At 36.3% G+C, this 16769-nt stretch overlaps 1 protein-coding gene across 1 annotated transcript; it reads left to right on the top strand.

Moving 5' to 3' along the window:
- Positions 1–2546: 2546 nt before the first annotated feature.
- slc35e3 (solute carrier family 35 member E3) lies at positions 2547–9263 on the top strand. The gene is made up of 8 exons (XM_038267153.1): positions 2547–2662; positions 4439–4902; positions 4977–5087; positions 5165–5224; positions 7570–7668; positions 7777–7859; positions 8677–8761; positions 8854–9263. The coding sequence occupies exons 2-8, from the start codon at positions 4501–4503 to the stop codon at positions 8953–8955; spliced, it is 942 nt and encodes a 313-aa protein (XP_038123081.1). The 5' UTR covers positions 2547–2662; positions 4439–4500; the 3' UTR covers positions 8956–9263.
- Positions 9264–16769: the final 7506 nt, after the last annotated feature.

The raw sequence follows: 16769 nt of genomic DNA on the forward strand, positions 1-16769 counted from the left end.
TAATTACTCCTCTTTAACTCCTTAATATGAAGGACCAACTCTGCCATATTTAAAAATAAATACAGAAATAAATAAATGCTCAATAAATGTATAAGCATACAATTAATTGCCAACAAAAAAGTGAGACATAAATGTATATAACTGTTAATTAGCTTCTTTATTTATTTGCCTTTGTAATATTTACCTTATTTATTTTTCTGTCCTTTATAATCTTCAACTTTATTTTTTTATTACTTATATTTTTAAGTATTTATTTATGTGCATGATATTATATTTTTGTCTGTTTTATTCTTCCTTTGTATTTTTTTACCTTAGTTTTTCTTCGCCGCTGTATATTTCTCTCTGCCTTTTTACATTTCTCTATGCATTTCTATCTCATTATGCAAATGAGGAGGGGGTGTGTCCTAGAGAGTCAACTTCTGCTCATTGGTTGGCTTAGCGGCCCATCTTAACTCACAGAGCTCAGAGTACTAAGTTAAATGTTCTCTTTTCTGTTGCTGTTGTTCAATAAAAGTACGTTTTAAGATAATTTGAGGCGAGAACCTTATACTTTTAAGCATCACCATATGACCCATTCACAGATTTAATGCTTAATTTAAAAGAAAATGTGACGAACTTGAGAGGACCGTGGCAACCAGCGGAGCTCCGAAGCTGACGGCAGCCAGGTCTATAGCCAGGCTATGATGGCGATTTTTTGTTGTATTTGGCAAAGTTTGGCAAAGTCCCTACTCAAGTTCTAATGACTTCAGACTCGACATCAGACTCTCCTCCTGTAGATTCGACCGATGTAGTAAAATGCTAACCAACATGCTTCACACACGGCTATGCCGAGAGAGGGCCGCTGCAGATGGGCTGTGGTCGGACCTGGCTGCCGTCAGCTTCGGAGCTCCGCTGGTGCCGCTGTCCTCTCAAGTTCGTCACATTTTCTTTTAAATTACGAATTAAATCTGTGAATGGGCCATATGGTGATGCTTAAAAGTATAAGGTTCTCGCCTCAAATGATCTTAAAACGTACTTTTATTGAACAACAGCAACAGAAAAGAGAACATTTAACTTAGTACTCTGAGCTCTGTGAGTTAAGAAGATGGACAGCCAAGCCAACCAATGAGCAGAAGTTGACTCTCTAGGACACACCCCCTCCTCATTTGCATAATGAGATAGAAATGCATACAGAAATGTAAAAAGGGCAGAGAGAAATGTAAAAAGGGCAGAGAGAAATAAACAGCGGCGAAGAAATAACTAAGGTAAAAAAAGAATAAAACAGACAAAAATATAATAACATGCAGATAAATAAATACTTAAAAATATAAGTAATTAAAAAATAAAGTTGAAGATTATAAAGGACAGAAAAATAAATAAGGTAAATATTACAAAGGCAAATAAATAAAGAAGCTAATTAACAGTTATATACATTTATGTCTCACTTTTTTGTTGGCAATTAATTGTATGCTTATACATTTATTGAGCATTTATTTATTTCTGTATTTATTTTTAAATATGGCAGAGTTGGTCCTTCATACCTGAACAGCTAACAGGCAAAATATGACAAACAGATATTCATATTTTTCGTGATATGATCATTTTTAATAAAAGAAAAATTTATTTACATTTTTAGTTTGAAGGGGCATTTTTATGAGAATAAACGCGCAAATTTACGAGTAAAAACACACAAATTTACGACATTAAAACGTAGAAATATAAGAGGAAAAAGTAGCAAATTATTAAGAAAAAACATTTTATGAGAAGCACATTTGCAAGATTTGAACATATAGATTTGCGGAACAAAGCGAAATTATAACACACATAAAGTATGCTGCATAAAGCACACGCAAATGCATCATTATTTGAAGGCTTTAGCGATGGAATTAGAGGGTTTAATAGCCTCCTTATGGAAGTTTTTAAAGTAAACGTGAATCTCTTAAAAAATTTTTCTTCTGAATTTGCATCTTTATAATCTCGTAAATAAATTTATTTTTTCTTGTAAATTTGCCAATTTATTTCGGTACATTTGCTGCTTGTTTCCTTCTAAATCTGAATGTTTATAATATCGTACATCTTAATTTTTTTCTTGTAAATTTATAAGTTTACTGTCATAATTTTTTTACTTTTAAGATGCAAATTTTTCTTATAAATTTGCATCTTTATAATCTCGTAAATTATTTTTTTTTCTTGTAAATTTGCCAATTTATTTCGGTACATTTGCTAATTGTTTCCTCCTAAATTTGAATGTTTATAATCTCGTGTTTTACTCGTAAATTTGCCACTTTAAACTCTAACATTATAATTCCGATTTATTTTTTGTCTTTGAATGGCAGTCGTATTTTTCAGCCATTATTTCCATATTATTGTTGCGTGAGGATTTTTTTATTATTATTATTATTTTTACTTTATGTAACCATTATACATTCAATCAGGAACCATTACAGGAATAAATAAAAGCATTTTTGTTTTAAACTTATCTATATGATGAAAGTAATCGGGTTTGTTTCTGGTACAGAGTGAGACCTCTCTCTGTGTGACCCATCTCTGCGCCTCTCCTCCGCTCCGTTAGCTGCCGCTGTGGCTCCGCTCTTCGCCGCGGAGGAAACAGGAACAAACCGGTGATCCAGGCTGGGGTCAGTCGGGCTGCTGCATGTCTGGGAGCTGCGGAGAGAATCCACAGGTACGGCAGGGGTACATAGAGGGAAACCCGGGGCTGCATCTAGGAGCGCTGGGAACAGAGACTCGGAGCTGCTCGGTAAAAGTCGGAGCGGATCCGAATCAGAATCAGGGGGAGACAGAGGGAGATGGAGACCACCAGGTAAAGTTTGCTTAATGCGTGGCAGTTACACAGAAACATGACATGAAGCTATAATTCATACCAAAGCTGCTCATTTTAAAGTTGTTTATGATGTTTCATAACATAAGTTTAGGAAACTCCTGATTCTACCAATTTAAATAAACGTATAACTTAAAATGAATCCATGTAGAAGAGTAATAATCAGAAACTGTGGTGAAGTCAGCACTAAGCCTCCACCTCTAGACCACATGCATGAATAGATCCTGATGTTGGTGGAACCCTGCTTGATCAGGGCTCTGATCAGGACAAGGCTCTGACTGTATTTCAAGTTCTTTATTTTTTAATTTTTTTTTGCTCTCGAGAACAAGACAAGCAAAGGACACATAAAGCAGAGCATTTTGCTGGAGTCTGATGTTTTTCAGCCTCTCAGTGGGAGCAGCAGAATAAACAGGAAAACTAACACTAAACTAACACATATTGGAGAGAAACCATAGTCTCTATAGTTCTGCTGCTATAGGCTTAGACTGCTGGAGGACATAGGGACCCCTTTTTCATCATTCTGCTTCATTCTATCTCTATTCTCCCACTCTGCAGAATCTGTTAGTTCAATCTCTAACGTTCTGCTCTCTCTGCTTTTTCTCATAGTAGCTTCATCTGGTCTGTTCCTGTTTGGCTGTGACTCCATCCTGGAGAGAAATATCAGCTGTGCTGCTGCCATCAACACCTTTGTTTCTAGATGTTGGAGCTTGGCCTGTTTTCCAGTGTAGTCCTGTTTCTCTGACTGTGACTAACTGGATGTGCTCTCTTCATCCTCTGACATGGGAGCTGGCTCGGAGCTCGTCTGCCTGGCTGTGTGTTTCCTGGACGGGGCCGCCTGTGGAGCTGGTTGACAGTTGCCTTTTGTATCTATGCTTCTTTTTCTATGTCTGCTTCTGTCTCCTTGAACCCCAGTGGGCCTCAGCAGATGGCCGCTCACACTGAGCCTGGTTCTGCTGGAGGTTTCGTCCTGTTCAAAGGGAGTTTTTCCTCTCCACTGTCGCTACAAGCATGCTTAGAGCGAGGGATTGTATTCGAATCCATGCGATCAACTGGTTTTCCTTAGATAGAAAACTTGAGTCAATCTGACTGGATGATAATGTAAAGTGCCCTGAGATGACATGATGTGAATGGGGCTATAGAAATAAATTGAATTTAATTGAGAATGCAGAATTTTGTAAAGTGATCTCCAAGTCCTCCAGCAGGCTAAGCCTATAGCAGCACAACTAAAGAGATAGCTCAGGATAACTTGAGCCATTCTAACTTAAAGCTAGAAAATAACCCAGGAAGACATTATTCACACCAGAGCATTGATCTGTGAGGTGTTTAAGGAGCAAAGCTCTGGTTTGAATGTCTTCCTGTTTTTGTTTTTTCTTATTTATAGTACAGAACATTTCTGTAGTTTTAGACTTTATTTACCACCTTAATGTGTGAAAGATGAATTACTCCAAATGTGTTTCCTGTTCCCCGTCCATCCAGATGTTGGTGCAGTCATCCATCCTTTAGCATAAATGTGGAAATAGTTTTCCTATCTCTTCTTTAACATTTAAAAATGCCCTTTTTTGTTATGTTTTCCCCCTAGAGGTCAGCTCACTAACTTTTCACTTTCTTTTCTGTTTCTAGTCTGTGATTTTGAGCCTACCAATCTTTCCTGGGAAAAGTTGAGCTCGGGAACATCAGGAACCATGACCGGGCAGCTCTTTGGTTTTTCAGCCAACAGGCGCATCATCGCCGGCCTGCTGGTCAACCTGTTTTCCTCCATCTGCGTCGTCTTCATGAACAAGTGGATCTATGTCCACTACCGTTTCCCCAACATGACCCTCACCCTGGTGCATTTCGTGGTCACCTGGTTGGGACTCTACGTTTTCCAGAAAATGGACATCTTCTCTCCGAAGAGCCTCCAGGTGCGCAGGATCATGTGGTTGGCGCTCAGCTTCTGTGGGTTTGTGGCCTTCACCAACCTCTCCCTGCAGAACAACACAATAGGAACGTACCAGCTGGCCAAAGCCATGACCACGCCTGTCATCATCCTCATCCAGACCACTTACTACAAGAAGACCTTCTCCACAAAGATTAAGCTAACGCTAGTGAGGGAAATCAGCCGTTTTCCTGTGGGAATTTGCTCTTTTCTTTAAATAACTGTAATAATCTGTCTTTCCAGGTGCCTATAACTTTAGGGGTGATACTAAACTCTTACTATGATGTCCGCTTTAACCTCTTGGGGATGGTGTTTGCCACGCTGGGGGTTCTTGTCACTTCGCTTTACCAAGTGGTGAGTAACTGAACAGATACCCAGAGAGCAGGAAACTAAACCATTGATTGATATCCGCCTGTCTTTGTGTTTCTTAGTGGGTGGGAGCGAAACAACATGAGCTCCAGGTGAACTCCATGCAGCTGCTGTACTATCAGGTAAGAAGCCTGAAGCAGAAACTTAACGGTACCATGTTGTTCTGCAGCAGGTCGAAGGTCGCTTATTGCTGCTCATAAAGAGTCCAGTTGGAAGTCTTTTTTTCTTCTTTTTTTTATCAGCGCTGCCTTCAAGGTTTGATTAGCTAATATTCTCCAAATATGTCCTTGGTTTGAAGGTATAAAATCATCACCGTAGTTAAACGCCACATCCCATCTATTTGTGGTGGTGGCAGCATCATGCTGAGGGATACAGAAGTAAGCCACTAAATTAAACATAGTCTGGGCTAAAAGGGACAGTTTTGCATGGCAGCTGATGTCGGAACGGCCTAGTCAAAGTCTGTAGCTAAAATCCAGCTGTTTCTAATCCACTATAACTGTGCTTGATCTCAGAGCGGCTGCCTCTACACCCGAGATGGGAAGTAACGAAGTACAAATACTTCGTTACTGTACTCAAGTAGATTTCTCTGATATTTTTACTTTACTTTACTACTTATTTTTATGGTGACTTTTCACTTCCATTCCTTACATTTTTACACAAATATCTGTACTTTCTACTCCTTACATTTTAAAAAATTGGCTCGTTACTTTAGTTTTGAATCATTTCAATGGAGTTACCGTTATTATTTTTCACGTCATCAATACCAAATTCAATCTAACTGGATGGGAATCTACGTTGCATTTGACGCACCACTACAGGATGAATCGACAGATTCGGCGGTATTCATTGGCGGCAAATCATTGCAGCTTGGTGGCGGTGGCGTTAGCATAGTAGCATGGACGACGAGATGATTGAAAATGAACACAACGGAGATCTAGTCCTATTGGCAGACATCCATTTAAAATGTAGGCAACGGCATGAAAAAAGTGGTTTCTACTTTTACTTTTATACTTTAAGTACATTTACAAGCCTGTACTTTGTTACTTTTACTTGAGTAAAGAAGTTTAATCAGTACTTCCACTTTTACCAGAGTATTTTTTAACACAAGTATCTGTACTTTTACTCAAGTACGGAAAGTGAGTACTTTTGCCATCTCTATTTTACCCTGGAAGCTGGTGGAGACGTGCCCTAAAAATGCACACCGCACCGTTCAGATCTATGTTTTTGGATTAAGATGGAAACGTTCCAATCGCTTTGCTTTCTTTTTGATGTCAGCTGCAATTAATTGTCGCATCACAGAAATCATTGAAAACCTGATGTTCTTTTCAAACAGATGGATGAGGAAAACTGCATGGGGTGTGAATACTTTTAGATGATCTTAAACATCTTGATCTGGATTCCAAAAAGTTTTTAAAAAAACAATCCACTAGACTTTGTTTCCAAGTTTGAAGACGTTTCTCTTCCATCCAGGAAGCGTTTTCAATTCAAACTGTCAGAAATAGCGTTGAGTTCCAGGTTTTATACAGTCAGGCTATTCGTTGTGGAAAATATTAAAAAAATTTTTTCCTTTATTTAATGAAGGAGCTTTATGGTTCCACCCCTTCAAAGTCTAACAGTAGTGTTAAAAAACTTTGAGAATGACACAAATTTTGCATTTTCACAGAGTCTGCTGCTTCAGATGTTTTACTGAAATATTAGTACAAGCATTTCGAAAGTATCTAAATCTTTTATTGAGAACTGAGTTCATACAAGAAGTCAATATTCAAAGTGTTGGCCCTTCTTTTTTATTACCTTTCAATTCTTGCTGTTAATCAACTTCTGGACCAAATCCTCCATTCTTGCATAATCAATTCTGCCATTAAGATCTGTGGAGTTTCTATTTGCCCAAAACCTTTACATTTGTACCTGCACCATTTAGTTCAACAAGCATTGTTCATCACCATTCTACTCCCACCAGCCGCCGGTGTTCTGTCAGACCAGTATACCCCGTCAGACCAGCATAGCCATAGTCAATACATATGCGCAAGACGTCAGATTTGCATTTATCCCTTTTGTTTTGGACAAAAATTTGACTTTGAAATACCTTAATGGGCATCTATCCATTTAGTCATGTACAAAAATGAACAATTTAAGGTCTGATCGCCATATGCTTCAAAAAACACCAACACTTCTGTGTCTGCAACCATATGCTGTTTCTCCACCAAAAGCCATGGTAACTGAGTTATAGTGTCTATCATTAGCTCTGAGAAAAACCGGGATCTTTGAAATAAAGATCTGTAAATGAGAGACGGAAATCATCCGTCTTCCGTAGTAATCCCAGTCTATTGCTGTAGAAAGCAGGTGGGCTGAGATAGAATTAGAAAGGATTAATCCAGAGGTTACAGTAGGTCGTATTTCCTGTATTTCAGGGATCCATAGTGCTTCATTTACTCTGTAATGTCTGTTCTGAACGTTGGCTCTGTTTCAGGCTCCTCTGTCGTCGGCGTTCCTCCTCGGGATCATCCCGTGTTTTGAGCCGCTAACAGGAGATGGTGGGATATTCGGACCGTGGTCTCTACCTGCTCTGGTCAGACATGAAGCAAACCAAACATCTAGCAGATGGAAATTTTAACATTTTTTTTACACATTCCTCCTAAAGTCTGTGACTTTAGAGTGCTGTTCTCTTGCTGACCAGGTGACGGTGCTGTTCTCGGGCGTGGTGGCGTTCCTCGTCAACCTTTCCATCTACTGGATCATCGGGAATACCTCGGCTGTAACGTATCCTTTTACTGACCGGGAGACGTCCAGCCATTTTATTCCCTCTGGAGAAATTATGAGATTTAAATTTTAAATTGCTCAAAGGTTTCCATCAGTTCTTGCTACCCAGAGGCGTAGCCAGAAAATTTTAATAGGGGTGGCCAGTCAGTGGACTGAGGGGTGGCCAAAAGCAGATAGGCGGCAGAACCTCAGGGTCCATTTACACTTTTTCCAACAGGAACAACATCCATATTTTCTAAATGAAGACAAACTATACTTTCCTGCAGCCTTTTGATTACAAATAGATGAATATATTTAAACGTCCATGCTGTCTAAAAGGTATAATGGACAAAATGTCTGGGGAAAACATATTTTCTATTGTCATTACTTACCCACTTTAATCAAAAATTGTTCTGCATAGCATTAATATGACATGTACTAATATCTACATTCAATGGATTTTGAAGTTATTAAAGTAGTTATTTATCTATGATTTCATTGAAAACTCCTTGATGACATAATTTTCTCTTCACCCCATATAACACAAAATTAGGGTCTTAAAAAAGCATGAATTCTTCATATATAAACTTTAATGTTAGTATTTTGCTGTGCATAATTAACCACAGCATTTTAGTTGTCAAGTAACTATTAATATATGAAAAATTAAAATGTTTAATAAGTTTAAACATTCCTCATGATAGTATTACTGCTGCCAATGTCTGTATTAGGGGGAGAAAAAAATGGTAGGGGTGGCCAATGAGTGGCTAAGGGTGGCCATGGCCACCCCTGGCACCCCATCTAGCTCCGCCCCTGTTGCTACCTTGACTCCTTTCATCAGCTACAACATGTTTGGTCATTTCAAGTTCTGCATCACTCTGATTGGAGGATACCTGCTCTTCAACGACCCGCTTTCTTTCAACCAGGTTCTTTTGATTTTCCCTCAGTGCTGCTCTGTGGATTTAAACCTTTGTTTTCAGCTGGAAGCTGATTTTCGGTCTTCCTGTGTCTCCCTCAGGCATTAGGGATCCTCTGCACGCTGGCGGGAATCCTGTCCTACACCTACTTCAAGCTGGCTGAGCAGGAGGAGGGGAAGAGTCGTCTGGCTCAGAGGCCGTAGGCTGATCAACCCCCATTCAGATAATTGTTTTTACATTTTGCAGAGAATAAAACATGAAGAGAAGCTGACTGTGATTGCAGCATCGTCTGGACTCAAACTGCAAACCTTTAGCTTTGTAAAACGGCGTCTATATTTCCAAACAAAAACAGCACGAGGGCCTTTAGAGCGTTTTTAAGCGGACAGATTTAGCATCAGCTGTTTGCATAATTTCCTATATATACTTTATGAACTAAAGTTGACAAACTGGATGGTTTTAGAGGAAAGAATCATCACGTGTTTGACCTTTACCAGCTGAGGACTGAGCGATGAAGGTGTCATGGCCAGAGGTTCCTGGACTTTATGCATCTATTAAAGACAGCCTTCAGTACGATGTCCACGCCGACTGCTGCCTGGCCTGCACACCGTTGCCATGCCGATCACTATCGGCATGGAAGTCCTGAGGTTTATTGATCATACAGCTGAAAGATTTTGCAACTTTTTAAAACAAGAACTGACTTCTTTTGTCAGTCAAGTTCATGAGACACGGGATCTTAAGGCATAAAACCTTTAACTGATGTTTGCTTAAAGGTTCCTTAGAGTCTGTACCTCAATCACAGCTTTTTGTAGCAATCTACGGCGGAGTGTTATATGGAGGATAAAAAGTGCCAAAATTAAATAAATAAATACAGCGATAAACAATTAATTAAATGTGTAATTCATTAAATAAATAAGGAATTAAATATATAAATGTGTCATTAATTTAATTAAATACGTCTTGATTTTTATAAAAAAAATATATATATAATTATTTCAGTGTGTATTTAATTATTTCATGGTCCTGTGTCGCAGTGCATCGAAACCATTAAAAGAATCTGTCAAACTCACCCATCAAAGTTAGGGGGCGGGGTTAACGGGAATCGAGTCTCTGTAATCGATTTACTTGGCCTTAATGTGCAGGGTGACCAATCAGGTGACAGATAACCGCCCCCTAACTTTGATGGGTGAGTTTGACAGATTCTTTTAATGGTTTTGATGCACTGCGACACAGGACCATGAAATAATTAAATGAACACTGAAATAATTATATATATATTTTTAATAAAATGAAGACGTATTTTATTAAATTAATGACACATTTATTTAATTCCACATTTAATTAATTATTGACACATTTAATTATTTATTTAATACTGTATTTATTTATTTAATTTTGGCACTTTTTATCCTCCATAGTATTAGGGTCAGGCAAAAGATTTTTTTTCATTTTGAGAATACAGTCGTAACGTCACGAGAAAAACGTAATCATACCACAACACGTTTCAGAAAGAAAGCTTGTAGCCCCGCCCAGCAGATGACGGCCGACCAGCTCCACCAATCAGCAGCCAGAGTCCACTTTGACCTCCTGCCCAGTTTGATGCTGCTGCTAAAAGATTTCTTTATTTGTTAAACCGATGCTAAAGTATAACTTCACATGATGCTCCACATTCCTCACTTTAGGGAAGAAAGTGCTTCTTGTCAGAGTCGTCATAAAATACAGCTTTATTCTTGTAATTTAAGACTTTATTCCCATAATGCTACGACTTGATTCTCCTAGTTTTACGACTTCATTCTTTGAATTTTGTGACTTTATTCTCATAATATTACTTTATTCTCGTAATGTTACAACTTTATTCTCGTAATTTTATGACTTCATTCTCATGATTTTACGACATTATTCTAGTAAATATATGACTTTATTCTTATATTCTCTAGCCTGGCCCTAATATTCCGTCTTTGCGATCAGCGTTGTTGTGGCTGGATATTTGACCTCTCCTTCAGGGAGAGTTAGAATACTTTTTTAAATTGCTTATTTTCTGCCATATATCTAGATTAAAAGCACTGAACAGGCTTTAGGAAGGTAAGATGCTAACTATTAGCCATTTTGATCTCATCTATAACTGGTTTTGGTTCCTTTTCTTGTTGAAACTCCACCTGTTTCCAAGTTTAAAGCATCAAGCTCTTAATTCTGAAGGGAATTTAAATAAGTTTGAGCCAGTCCACCTTCATCACTATATCAGTTTTTTATACGGCTGCCTTTTCTGTAAGTTTGCCTCACTCCATTATGCTGCCACCACCGTGCTTAACTGTGGATTTCTCACCTCAATTCATCCAAACATTCTTGATTTTTATTTATTTTTGTAATTCCCCCAAAGAAAATACAAGAAACAATCCAAGCTACAAGAAAAGGAGGCAGTAAGGCAAAACTAATATAAACTACACAGGTATGAAATATCGAAAAATAAAATAATAAAAGAAGACTCCACTGTAGTTACCTGTGTAACCCTGAAGCAGAGGCCACACCCATAAAATCCAGAAACTCGCTAATTTGCGAAAGAACGTCAGTACAATTGGAAATATTGCATATTTTTACACATAAGAACCTTTTTCTCTCTGGTACATATTGTAACTTAATAATAATCTCTTTTATTTTAAAGTGAATTTAGGCTCCTACACTGTTTTTTTTATTTTTTTTATTTGAGGTTCCCCTTTATCTCTAAGATCAGATGATTTATGCCAGAATAAAAGAAGTAATATTTCTGAGCTAATCCAATAATTAAATTATGGAAATCAACAAAACGTATATATATATTGGACAGCCTATCCGGTTAGGATCCATTTTTCTGCAAGGGAAATTACAAAATCAAACTCTTGAATTGTTCTAATCCTGAGTTTTATTCAGACCATCGTATTTTATCCTGAAATTTTAATTCCGAAGTTTGAAGCTGTGATACAAAACTGTTTTGGTTAGAACTATTAAGCACGGTGGTGGCGGCATGATGATGCGGTGTTGTTTTGCTACCTGTAATAAGTGGCACAAAGTAACGGTGCCATTACGACTGAACATTTTTATTCACTCTCCGGTGTTTGAACTTGTGAACTTTTATTCTTTAGTTGTGTAGAAAATGTTCCGTGAGGTTTTCTCAACTCACTGAAACCTGCATTTCCTGGTTCTGGATCTTCACTGAGTTCCTCGGACGTTCCCCTTTAAGTGTTTGTGAGGCCAAACAAAATCATTTAAATGCTGCAAACAGAAGCTAAGATCTGCAGGCACACTGCAAAAACGATCTAGAAATAAGTAAACATTTCTTAAATTAAGTGTATTTACCCTTAATTTGAGTAGGTAAATGAGATAGTTTGCCAATGGAATGAGTAATTTTACTCTTAAAATAAGATAATTAGATAATATGTACTTGAAATAAGACAATGCAATTGTGTTTTCTCATTTTATGTGTAAATTGCCTTGTTCCATTGGCAAGATGTCTCTTTCACCTCCTCAATTAAAGAACAGATGCACTTATTTTTAGAAAAAAATGACTTATCTAGATTTAGATTTTTTGCTGTGCAATCTCATTACCAATTAGATGTCAAATCATTCCTTTTTTGATGGAAATGTTGAAATATTAAACACATCAGATCATACAAATCGGAAATCTATAGAGCTGGATGGGAAAGTTTGATTTCCCATCTTATTTCTGTTAATAATTTGCTTAGCTCCTTGCAACACGTTGATTAAAACCTAACAACACATCCAGATTTCATGCATGGCGGCGGTGGAGTCATGCTATGGGGCTGTTTCCCTATCGGTGATAATGGTGCACTGCAGAGAATAAAGGAAGCTGTTGGACTACCTCCGTATTCCCCGGCTTTACCCCAAATTAACCTTTTTTAAACCAAGACACTTTTGTTTCCACATGAAAATAAAACCAAAAACAGAACTTTACATTTACAAATATTAAAAGAGGGTTAGAAAATTGTCCAGCTCTCTTTGTTGATATTTAGGCCCATTTCTATGAGAATCAGTATTAGCTGAAATTCAGTTTAGTCCATTTTGATTGCTTTCATTTACCTCCTTCAAAAAAAACTCTGTTAGCTTTAAACTCTTAAATCATTGCAGCGTTTAATGCAAAATGACCCAGATGATTCATATAATAACGGTTTATAAAATGTTCCAAAAAGTTTGGACTGTTGTCCAGATGAAGGCTGGGTTTATGCACTGCAAAAACTATCTAGAAATAAGTAAACATTTCTTAAATTTAATGTTTATAACCGTCGATAAATAAGATTATTTGCAATTTTTGTATTTGGAATGAGTTTCTTTCACTCTTAAAATAAGATAATTCATTAATATGCACTTGAAATAAGCTAATCTAATGTTTTAAGTGTAATTTATCTGGTTCTGTTGGTGAAGTGTCTCACTTACCTTCTCAATTCAAGAAAACATTTCACTTATTTTAAGAAAAAATGAATTATGTGTCTGCAAATCAGTTCTTTCTGGCTGAATTTGGGCTCAAGTGTTTTAAACGATGCAATGCACTGGAAAAATTATCCAGAAATAAGAAAAAATGTCTTAAATTAAGTGTAATTCCCCTTAATTTGAGTAGGTAAATGAGATAGTTTGCCAATGGAATGAGTATTTTTACTCTGATAAATAAGATAATTAGATAATATGCACTTGAAATTAAACAATGCTATTGTGTTTTCTTATTCTAAGTGTAAATTGTCTTGTTCCATTGGCAAGATTTCTCTTTTACTACCTTAATCCAAGAGCAAATGCACTTATTTTAAGAAAAAAATGACTTATCTAGATTTTGATTTTTTCCAGTGTGCAGCCGATTCTTTGTTTGGGGATTCTATCTCCTCCTCAGTGATTTGGATGTTGACTTGGAGCGTGTTTAACGAGTTTAATCTTTAGGTTGCAAAATATTTGACAGTATAAACTTTGTTGAAACTGAGCATTTGAACACAATTTTGTTTATTACTCTTAATTTTTATACCAGTTTCTTTATATTAATAGTTTAGTCTAATGTATTTTTTATCGTTTATAACATCAATAGCTTCATGACCAGCTGCTGAGGTTTTTCCTTTTTTATCAGTTTATTTCTGTTTCCTTTTTTTTACGTAGTATAAATTGAATGATAGTTTGTTCCTCCTGGTCAGAAACATTTCAGATGTGTTTTGTACCTTCTAGGCTTCTGATTGGATGCCATGATAAGTTACAGCTGAGCTCAGATGAATAATAATGTCAGAATTTGCAATGATCTGCAATAAATGTCTGAATTTCTGCTGCAACTATGCTGTTTTTTCACCTTTTCTTTTTATATTCGTAGAATTGAAATACATCCATTGATTCCAGAATAGAAATTCTGGTGCATGTTAACTGGGTTTAGTCCCTAGATTCACATAATTAATTAAAGATGTTATCTTAAAACCGATTTTTTTACGAAATAAACTTTTATATCACCTCTTTCTCTGGTTTTATAAAGTTTTTAAATAGTACTGTGAGAGGTATTTTTTACACCCTACAGATATTTGTTTTTTTTATCATATTTTTAGAATCAGATTATTAAACATTAAGATTCATTAAAAAAAAAGAAGTATTTAAAATGACTTCATCAAGAGAAGAAATGCTTTCTAATTCAACCTACCTTCATGATGACCAATAAAATATTAGATAAACATTTTTATAAAGCCACTTTTCACCTTCCACACACACAAGACTGTCAAATCAAGCAGTTCAATAGAACTTGTCAGACAACATGAAGTAGGCTTTAAGAGCTTTAAAACATCAAGCCCTTCTCTAGAGAAATGTTTAGTTTAGTTTATTTAAGATCCCCATTAGCTGTAGCAAGCTACAGCTATTCTTCCTGGGGTCCAACAACAAAACATGAAATAAAAAAAATTACAAATGAAATAAAATTATGTGGACATTAAAACAACATCTCCCATAATCTATACATATACATATATACATACACACATATACACATACATATATACATATATACCCATATACATAAACAGAAACAATCCAAACTAATCAAAACAAACTACAAAGCACACAAGTGAAGAAGACAGTCCTAATCATGTTTTACCTCTATATTTAATAAATGTTCTTTCAATGATTTTTTAAATTTCCTTAAATCAGTTATCAGTTTAATGTAATTCGGCAGTAAATTCCATGCTCTCATACTTCTATACATAACAGTTCTTTTTAAGGCATTTGACTTTACTTTAGGCAAACTAAAGATTCCTTCAGTTGCATGCCTAGTCATGTATTCGTGATTTTCTGAACTAAAAGTAAGGTTTGTAAATAACATATAAGGTGTTTTTAATACAGATATGTTTCTAATAATAACAGTCAATGAGTATGAAAGTCTGTCTTTAACCAACAACCAGTTTAACTTTTTATGCATTGTTATATTTGTCCTTAAATCACACTTCAATATTATTCGGGCAGCTCTATTTTGTACACGTTGTAGTTTATTTAGCATCTCTCCAGGGGCATTTGACCAAACGACTGGGCAGTAATCCATTTGAGATAAAATCAATGATTGGATTATCATTTTAAGAATATGTGGGGACATAAAGGTTGCATGTCTTCTTATGACTGGGATTCCTCTACCCATCTTTGCAATCATGTTATTAATATGTTTTCTCCATAATAATGTGTTATCCACTGTCACTCCCAGAAGCTTGGACTCATGTACATTCCTTATCGAGACGTTATTGATATTAATATTCAATATATGATTACTGTTTACGTTGTAATTTGACCTCACAATCATGCTGTTAGTTTTTGCTGTATTCAATACCAGCTTATTTGCTTTCACCCATTTATCCACTCCCACTAGTTCGTTATTCATAATAATTTCTAATTCATTATTTGTTCTTGCTGATGTATATATAGTGGAATCATCTGCATACATAATTATTTTAGTTCTTTTGAGTATGTATGGTAAGTCATTTGTAAATATTGAAAATAATAAAGGACCCAGGCAGCTCCCTTGAGGTACACCACATGTTACAGTTTGTTTTTCCGAAAATGCACCATTAAAATATACCGTTTGCGACCGGTTAGTTAAATAACTGTAAAACCAAGTAAGTGCAGATTGTTCAAAACCATAGCAGGAAAGTTTTTCTAATAGCAGATGGTGGTCAGTTAAATCAAAAGCAGCTGAAAAATCTAGAAACACAACTCCCACCATATCTTTCATTTCAATACTCCTAAGCCAGTCATCAGACATACTAATTAGTGCTGTTGCTGTAGAATGAGCCTTTCTATAAGCATGTTGAGAGTGACAAATTATGTTATTAATCGACAGATAATTATTAATTTGTTCATATACTATGGTCTCTGTTATTTTTCCTAACACAGGTAGTAGACTTATCGGACCACTATTTGAACTGGAAAAGGGCAGTTTCTTATTTTTCTGTAATGGGATTATTTTTGCTGTTTTCCAGGCTTGTGGACACACTGAAGACATAAAACTTAAATTAATAATGTGAGTAATTACAGGAGCGATTTCATCAGCAACCAATTTGAGAAGTCTGACATCCAGTTCATCAACACCCGGTGGTTTATCTTTGCACTTTTTCAGGCAATCCTTTACCTAAATGTAAGAACTTATAAAAAAAAAAAAACGTTATTAGTGGCATCTATCTGTCTTGAAAAGATTTTAAAGCCATTTGTAGGGTTTTGATTCTACTGAGAACTTTTATCCAAAAATGGAGCAATCAGGGAAACATGTTGAGCCTTCTCAGGAGGAGTTGAACTGCCAGATTTATTCAAACTCATCGATTTATTAAAAGGGTCAGAAATGAACCCAGAATATCGTTTCAGTCTCTGTTGGCCTCACAGGCTCAGCTAAAGGGGAAAGTTCATGATTCAGTATTAAGCAATAAGAGGGCTCAGTCCAAAACCCCTGATGACCTAAAGGAACACAGCGGCCCAATCATGTGCATTTAAAAATATCTTTTGGACTTTCAAGATTTTTTAATGATTGATTAACTTTATT

This window comes from Cyprinodon tularosa, unplaced genomic scaffold (genome assembly GCF_016077235.1).
Source record: "Cyprinodon tularosa strain WSP-4 unplaced genomic scaffold, ASM1607723v1 ctg663, whole genome shotgun sequence".
NCBI lineage: Eukaryota > Metazoa > Chordata > Actinopteri > Cyprinodontiformes > Cyprinodontidae > Cyprinodon > Cyprinodon tularosa.